This window comes from Amia ocellicauda, chromosome 6, assembly GCF_036373705.1.
Source record: "Amia ocellicauda isolate fAmiCal2 chromosome 6, fAmiCal2.hap1, whole genome shotgun sequence".
Taxonomy (NCBI): Eukaryota; Metazoa; Chordata; class Actinopteri; order Amiiformes; family Amiidae; genus Amia; species Amia ocellicauda.
The window spans coordinates 5,337,652-5,346,772 of record NC_089855.1 but is presented as its reverse complement, the minus strand read 5'-3'; the positions used below and the strand labels follow the sequence as shown (position 1 = coordinate 5,346,772).

Below are 9,121 nucleotides of genomic sequence, written 5' to 3'. Positions count from 1 at the left end.
GAAACTAAAATGTAAAAGACAACAGATTATATGATCAATAAAGATACTTATGATAGCAGGGCAATTTCAATTTGTTACTGAACTGTTTACTGTTAACATAAATGATCACTGCTACAACAGGGAAACTAAAGACAAATTCAGTGTTATCCTGGGGGTGAGGAGGTTATACAATCTTCATTTTTATGTAACTGACGCTTATCGGCACCAACACAGGAAGCTCAGAATGGGTGGGTATGGTTATATAAAGCTTATTAAGTTGAAAAAAAGCTGGCATCATCAAGAAATCATTTATGGCTGTTCATTGTATGCCATGCTGTTTTTTAAAAAGCTCAGTACCCTCAGGCAGGGTTTCAGACAGTTATGGCTTCACAGAAGAGCTGGAGATCAACCGCCAGGACACATCTGCACAGCTCTATAGGGAGTTCTTGCATCTTCTCACCATTGTCCCAATTTAGTTTTGTGATGTGTGTTGCATATCGGACGAAAATACATTTCAGCAAGCAGCAGATATATAAAAGGATACCAAAATGTACCCCTGCACCTTAAATGTGTCCATAACACTGCTTTTCAAAAACCATATGGTTAAGGAATCCAATCTTTTTATGCTGACATTTTTCACCCACTGTTTAGCCAAGATTTCTCCTCCCATCGGTGTCAGAGACTGTAGGTGATAGGCTGTGCTTTGCATTTCGATGGTCGGCATATTTCTGCTCCTCGTGCAGGGTATCTCAAAGGACACCGCTTCCAAGCAACTGGACAATAGTGAACAAGACACAACTGAGCTTTAGCCAGCCAGACCTCCTGCACACGTCCAGCTATTCCCTGGTGTCAAGGCCAGTGTAGGACTTGCTTTTTGGTCCCCATGAAATCGTGTAGACTCCAATTACCAAAACGAACACAAAGTGTATTTTTAAAAGCCCAGTGTACAGTTTGAATTGTATAAAAGACCTCCGTACTGTAGTCAGTGTGATTGTGGGCTTTGCTATAATACACCACAGTATAACAGTCAAATGTTTTCTGTTGAAGCTATTATGCAAGTTCACACAAGTATAACTCCAAAACACAAAACCACTTACAGTGAGGGAAAAAAGTATTTGATCCCCTGCTGATTTTGTACGTTTGCCCACTGACAAAGAAATGATCAGTCTATAATTTTAATGGTTGGTGTATTTTAACAGTGAGAGACAGAATAACAACAAAAAAATCCAGAAAAACGCATTTCAAAAAAGTTATAAATTGATTTGCATGTTAATGAGGGAAATAAGTATTTGATCCCCTATCAATCAGCAAGATGTCTGGCTCCCAGGTGTCTTTTATACAGGTAACGAGCTGAGACTCTCTTAAAGGGAGTGCTCCTAATCTCAGCTCGTTACCTGTATAAAAGACACCTGTCCACAGAAGCAATCAATCAATCAGATTCCAAACTCTCCACCATGGCCAAGACCAAAGAGCTGTCCAAGGATGTCAGGGACAAGATTGTAGACCTACACAAGGCTGGAATGGGCTACAAGACCATCGCCAAGCAGCTTGGTGAGAAGGTGACAACAGTTGGTGGGATTATTCGCAAATGGAAGAAACACAAAATAACTGTCAGTCTCCCTCGGTCTGGGGCTCCATGCAAGATCTCACCTCGTGGAGTTTCAATGATCATGAGAACGGTGAGGAATCAGCCCAGAACTACACGGGAGGATCTTGGTCATGATCTCAAGGCAGTTGGGACCATAGTCGCCAAGAAAACAATTGGTAACACACTACGCCGTGAAGGACTGAAATCCTGCATTGCCCGCAAGGTCCCCCTGCTCAAGAAAGCACATGTACAGGCCCGTCTGAAGTTTGCTAACATCTGAATGATTCAGAGGAGAACTGGGTGAAAGTGTTGTGGTCAGATGAGACCAAAATCAAGCTCTTTGGCATCAACTCAACTCGCCGTGTTTGGAGGAGGAGGAATGAACCAAGAACACCATCCCCACCGTCAAACATGGAGGTGGAAACATTATGTTTTGGGGGTGTTCTTCTGCTAAGGGGACAGGACAACTGCACCGCATCAAAGGGACGATGGACGGGGCCATGTACCGTCAAATCTTGGGTGAGAACCTCCTTCCCTCAGCCAGGGCATTGAAAATGGGTCGTGGATGGGTATTCCAGCATGACAATGACCCAAAACACACAGCCAAGGCAACAAAGGAGTGGCTCAAGAAGAAGCACATTAAGGTCCTGGAGTGGCCTAGCCAGTCTCCAGACCTTAATCCCATAGAAAATCTGTGGAGGGAGCTGAAGGTTCGAGTTGCCAAACGTCAGCCTCGAAACCTTAATGACTTGGAGAGGATCTGCAAAGAGGAGTGGGACAAAATCCCTCCTGAGATGTGTGCAAACCTGGTGGCCAACTACAAGAAACGTCTGACCTCTGTGATTGCCAACAAGGGTTTTGCCACCAAGTACTAAGTCGAAGGGGTCAAATACTTATTTCCCTCATTAACATGCAAATCAATTTATAACTTTTTGAAATGCGTTTTTCTGGATTTTTTTGTTGTTATTCTGTCTCTCACTGTTAAAATACACCAACCATTAAAATTATAGACTGATCATTTCTTTGTCAGTGGGCAAACGTACAAAATCAGCAGGGGATCAAATACTTTTTTCCTTCACTGTAGATGTGAAGGGGACATTTATAGTGTTGTTCATTATGGTCATTGCTGGAAATATTTAAGCTTTTGGTTAATGGCTTCCTTGGGACCCAGACGATATTTATCAAGCAAGGGAAGCAACTGTTACGCCCTGATTGTATTTTTCAAATCAAAATCATCATTTAAGCCTTTCATCAGAACTGGACTAATTTGTAAACAATCTCGAAATAGGTATTTGGGAAACAAACAAAGCTCGGTGTAGATGCACATCAGTCTCGAGATTATCGATGACTGAGGTCAGAGCGGACAATCTTCAAGTAAACCGTATAAATGTCCTTCTGTTGAGTGATGCAAGGCACTGCCTCCAGGAATTCTGGTTTATTGCTCTCATTACTGGCAAAGAAGGAGGCACAGTAAAGATACAGCATTTATAAAAGCTTTATTGGATTTTATTGCTCACTTAAACATCACTAAACATTTCTGTGATTGAGGATGTACAGTGAACATTCAGTAATAACACCAGTAAATAGAAATGTTCTGGGATATATATACATGTGCATGGTATTGTGTGACTGTAACTGGAAATTTACATCTTCTGCTAAACACTTTCTGAATCAGAACAAAGAGAAGGACTGGACAGGATGCCTGCTCAGCCCCTTGGATGGAAGACAAAGAGAGAAAATTGTGCTATGCTACTGATAATAAAATGCAGGAGATGAAAGAATATATTGTACATAGCATGTCCATGGCACACCAGCGGCACTGTGGGTAGTGGTGACTAGAAAAACAGACACTAAAAATATGAGTCTTCAGCCATGATCTCTTACATAAAATGGAAGATCATTCCACAGTTTTGGGACCTATAACTAAATGCTCTCCCACCTGCGGTTCTCATGTATGTTTTTGGGACCACCTCTAATCATGCAAATAAGCAAATAAGTGGGTGGAATGGGACCCAAGCCATTAGATAGTTCTGCAACTTTCCATGGTGAATTAAATAATCACGCCATTGAATCCTGCAGTCTCCAGACAATGACTCACGTCAATGTTGTCCCATGTACGGCCCCCGGAGGAGTTGAGTGGCACACCTTCTCAATTAGCAGCGTCCCACAGGGGAATGCACTGCTCTGCGATCACACTCACTGGCAGAGATGGTGCACCTCACTGAAAACATGCACACAGACGCTGCTGTGCCTTTGTAATCTCAGATTTCAAGCAACAATATTACAGGTCCAGACGGAGGAAAGGATTGTAAATCAATGTGTAACTAGAAAGTCTAGAAATATAGACAATGTGAATGAAATGAGACCCTGCCTATCACATTCCCAGAGTAAGTAAGTTTTGCTAGCAGGGAACAGACCATTTTAAACATTGCAATAGAAAGAAATCTGCTGGTGCAATCCTGTCTGGGATGTAAAGCCCACGTACACAATCAATTCTCCAAACATGTGTGTTACAGTTTGGAACATATACCTGACAGTGCGCAGTCACAACCCTACGAGACAACATGCGGTTTCATCGGTTGCTTTTACTAGGAGTGATGTACTTTGCATTCCCACTTTTTAGCAATTACACACCGTACAAAATTTCTTAAATTTAAATAAAACGTAAATAAAAAAAAATAGTGCAGCTCTGTTTTGTGCATCAGCACCAAACTTAAGTTAACTGTATAAATGCTCCTGTGACTGGAAAGCTGGATTGTCCACTGAGTGACAGGAAGGCCATAAGTCTCTGCTAACAGCCGATATGGGCCTGGAGGAAAAGGAAGATCTCAGACTTAAAACATCAGCGTCTTCCGTACTTTTGTAGAAGGGCTGGACACTGGCTAGCTTCTTCTCCGGGAACTCGTAGACGTAAAAAAGCAGCCCACTTAAAATCAACAGCACCAAGGCAGCTATGCCAACCCCGATGGCTGCCCCGGGCTCCTGTTTCATGGGAGAAGAGGGCATATGGAAGTCAAGAGGAAAGTGTATGGTTTTGTTCTGAAGGACAGAGTTCAAATTCCAGCCAATGGGAATCAAGATGCACACGCCGGCAAACACAAACAGGGCGCCGGACAGCGAGAAAGCCACACGGATGGGTCTGGGCTCCTGGATGCCAAAGTAAACGTTCCTCAACGCGTACACCGAGGAGGCCTTCCCCAAGGCTCCGGCGATCACAGCCACTAGCATGAGTCCCTGGGCCGTGAAGATCTCAGGAGGGGCGAACCCATCCGAGACGCTGATGCTCCGGCAGTACATCACTCTCATCTCGGACAACACCAGTTCGTCGCTGAAGAAACAGACCCTCCAGATGCCGACCCAGGCCACCCCGGAGGAGATGACGGTTGTGTCGGACACATACCAAACCCTCCATTCAATGAGTCCGGTGGCCACGGCGGACAGGATCCACCCCACCACGCCCAACCAGAAGCTGAAGAACTGCAGGTGGGCAGTGTTTGCCAGGTATGTCATGACATGGGATGACTCTGCAATGCGGCTTCTCAGATATCAAGGCCGTGTCCGTTGCCCCGCGGGTTCAGACACCGAGGGCACAACCTCCTCCTCTGCCCCGTCCCCGGCGTGTTCCACAAACGGCAAGGTTGTCAGAGCGTGTTGCTTTAAGCCGGCGCCCGGATCCTCGTGCAGTCGCTCTGGCTCCACACTGAACATCCCAGCAGTGCCACACGCCTTTCAGAGCGTGCGGGTTTCATTCATCCTGTCCTCCTGTTTCCTGGAGACCCAGCAAACAAAGCATTCTTTGGAGAAAAACACAACACCAAAGTGAGAGGGTTACAAGAGAAACACAAACAACCAGCGTCAACAAACTGACGAGGAAAAATCATGCTAACGAGCGCCTCAGGTATCCTGTGAACAAAACCTGAAGGTGCTTAAACCACACAGCAGAGAATTTCTGTTGTTAGTAACTAAAAGCTGCTCGGCCGGCTTTCCTTACATCAGAAGAGACAGAGAATGACCTTTTTACCATTTCCCACCCCTGTTTTCTCAAGATTCAGACCGTGTAGCTCAAAGTACAGTACAGATAGAAATCCTGACACTAATTTGAACTCATCTTTTTGAATGAATCTGTTTAAAGGTTAGCGGTGACCAACTGGCCACTCGTTTGTTGCACATGCTCTTTTACAGATCTTACTGGGAGTGCGAGACTCACACCAGGGTCTCTGAAGAGAACTAACACAAGAAGCACAATTAATGCTGGTGTATTGAGTGTAAGCTCAAGGGAGCATTGCCCATCAGAAATCGGCTGCATGTATGAATAAAACATTGTGCTTGGGTTGTGTTGTAAAAACTCTGGTGACAATAAGTTATGAGGAGTCACCAGTGTGATCCCATTGAAACCCAAATGAGGCGCCGCAGGAGAGGGCAATTTAGTACGGAGGGCTGACTGAACCAAATAGGTCTTTTACAGCCCAATGTAAGACTAAGACAAGCTACAGCCACTGAGTTTTAATTTACACTGAGCACCATGATGAATATAATTAAATCCATTTTGTGCCCACATTTTTAAATACCTATTTCAGGTTTAGATAAACATTTTATTTTCAAGGGCTTGTCTGACTATGATTGTTGAAAGAAACCGCAAGGCAAAGCAAAACAAAACAGAAAATGTAAAAATGCTGAGGCTGTCGTTCTTAAAAACACGTACAACAGAAAAACGGGTTGGAATCCAGGCTACAGGACGGCCTGCGATGGAATGACTAAGAGACTTTCACACCACTGTAATTAAAAGCAGTGGAATTTCAATCCTACAATTGGCGCACTTGTCTTTGTGTGCTTTGTGAAAGCGCCGCCGCAGTGCTGGTCAATGCGAGAGGCTGTGGGTGGAGCCGCAGGATGTGCTCTGTGTGCCAAGACCCAGCGTGAGTCTGAGGAGTGCCAGAAGTGTCCCTTTGTGTAATTTCCCATATAACATCACACTCCTGTATAATGATCCAGGTAACAGTGCAGATAAAACCCTTTGTAAAAAGTATTCCCACAGTAAAGTGAGGTATAAACCGTTTCATAATAAGCGCAGAAGACACATTAACCTTTAACTTTCCTGGCCCTTAGTTACAGCAGAACTCTCTGTGGGTTTATTTGAACAAAATCCCTTTAATTCCATGTCTAAAATGGAATAAATGCAATTATTAAATTAGTAAGTTCAGTTCAGATTCCAATTTGATGCTCACAGGCCAGTATTTCTTAAAGTTATACAAAGATAATAGTTTTTCATCAACTAGTATGGGGATTCATTTATTCTGATTGTGTGCTGTGATTTATGAAAGACTCGGAAGGTCAGGGGGCATATATATTTCAATTTCACGTTTTTATTTAACAAAATCTATCAAAAGCGTTATTTTAATGGGACAACTTTAATTTTTGTAATGCATATTCTCCTTCAAACTATTTTGCAGCTACCGTTGTTAGGTTTCATTCAGGAATTAATATACATTTCACTGTTGGCACAAACACACAGGATTCATGATGGTAACTGCATCCCTGTCCCTGTTTTCTGTATTGTTAGCAACACCGTTTCTACTGACTTTAAACTGCAACAGAACAATGGAAATGATCTCAAATGACTTTATTTTAAAGTATAATTACATAACTGTCAGAAGTAATGCTTACCTACAGAGTAATGCTTACCCTCGACTCCATCTGTTGCTACAGCGCTGGCCTTCTGCAACAGACTATTGTGACTGCAAACTGCAATAATCACACAGAGCTTTTCCTCACTGCATTCTGCTGGGATGGAGGTCTTATAGCGTCTGTTCGCAAAACAGAAGCTGGGACGCTCAGACACTAACACACACACAAACACACGTTTTCGGGACACTTTTTAGTCCCGTATGACATCTTTTGGTTGCATGTGATCCAGTATGAGATTTGATTGGTGGCGTAGGACACTTTTTAGCTCCCCCAAGCAATGTATCATTTCTGTATGACACTTTGTGGCTGTCTTGTACCATCTTCTTTGTGTCTCTTTTTCTACTAGCCCTACTACTACTTGCACTAACCTACAAACTATCACTTATAGTAACTCGCATACTACAACACAAATTACTACTCATCCAATATAAATTGTGCAAAAGTAGTGTAGAATGCAGACAAAGTATCTCCACATGCTTTCAATTCTAGTTGCTCTTCCTATTCTTGTCTAAAACTAGACTTTACCACAGGACGATTTAAGTCGTTGATTTATTTTGTTCGGTCCTAATGTTTAGGGCAGGAGTGTTTACCTTGGAGTTTGAAAAGAAAGCCATATCTTAAATAGGTATCAGCTTATGATGTAATAAGGGATCACACTGCAACCTTTATTTCTTTATGGAGTTTGTTAGTAAGTTTAAACGTCTGAATTACTGTCAAGTCGTTGTTTGCTCCCACATAAGAACTCATTACAATGATAACGATGGTGCAGTTTAGTGGACAAGTAGAACAGGAAGTGTGATATTGGATATATCGCAAAATCATATTCTTTGCTTCACAATCGAGTCAAACCTGCTGGGCTCAGACTCGATCAGTTGATAGAGAGGATTTCATAACTTAGGTTAGGATAGGAAGTTAGGAGATTGTGACCCTGATTTAAGGGATTTTGTAATATGAATATAGGGGAAATCCCATTCTATTAGTAATGAGAGAGAGGATATATAGGAAGGCATGTGCGCCAATTATTATAATATGGCACCAGCTGACTGCGATCTTTTAAAGGTAAACTTTGAAGTTGCGATTATAAGTTATTATTCATAATAAATATGATCACAACAAATATGATTCACACCTGTACACTCCACGACTGAAAGTAATAACTATAATTAACCAATTAGCCTAATTGAATTTTAAAATCAGTCTTTGCTATATACAAATGAGAAAATGGTACAGAAATAGGCTGGTTAGTCTGTTCAAAAGACAGAGCAGAGCAAAACAAATGCATTTGTGGAGGATCAGAAGCAGCAAATATGTATAAAATCGGTTAAGCACGTTAAAGTCCCTTTTGTAAACACATTAAACCTCTTCAACAGTGAAAATGTAATCTTAAATCTCTCATGGCTCTGTTTTAGAAGAAAAAAATTTCAATATGGTTTACAATTCATACATGTTTTGTGATGTTCAATCAGAATAGTTATGTAGGTCTAACGCTCCATGTTATTTTCACATTCGGTTTAATTGAAGTTAATATTTTCTCTTCGGAAACGTGGATGCTCTAAGAAAACGATATACAACACACTGAGATAAAACAAGGCTTTCACAAGTAAAAACATCTGTGCAGACTAAATGGTCAACCAACATTTGTTAACCCTTTCTCACCTGACGTGGTGCGTGTCCGGCTGCTCCGGTAGATGCGCAGGTGAAAGGGGTTTAAATGTGCAGGACAGAGGCACCTCACTCCCTTGGGATCGTTTTCCACAAATGAAAGACAGCGTGACTTCCCACTTGTGCTTTTCCCGAAGTCAATATGATTGTAATGACAATGCTCAAGTTAAACATTAACTTACTGTGTCCACACTGCACACAGGGGAA

The 9,121-nt window shown here is 42.3% G+C and overlaps 1 protein-coding gene across 1 annotated transcript; it reads right to left on the bottom strand.

Annotated features, from left to right (window-relative positions):
- Window positions 1-3,046: 3,046 nt before the first annotated feature.
- Window positions 3,047-8,998, bottom strand: cldn34a (claudin 34a). The gene is made up of 2 exons (XM_066705900.1): window positions 8,909-8,998; window positions 3,047-5,361 (listed from the first exon to the last, which is right to left on the bottom strand). The coding sequence occupies exon 2, from the start codon at window positions 5,075-5,077 to the stop codon at window positions 4,286-4,288; it is 792 nt and encodes a 263-aa protein (XP_066561997.1). The 5' UTR covers window positions 5,078-5,361; window positions 8,909-8,998; the 3' UTR covers window positions 3,047-4,285.
- Window positions 8,999-9,121: the final 123 nt, after the last annotated feature.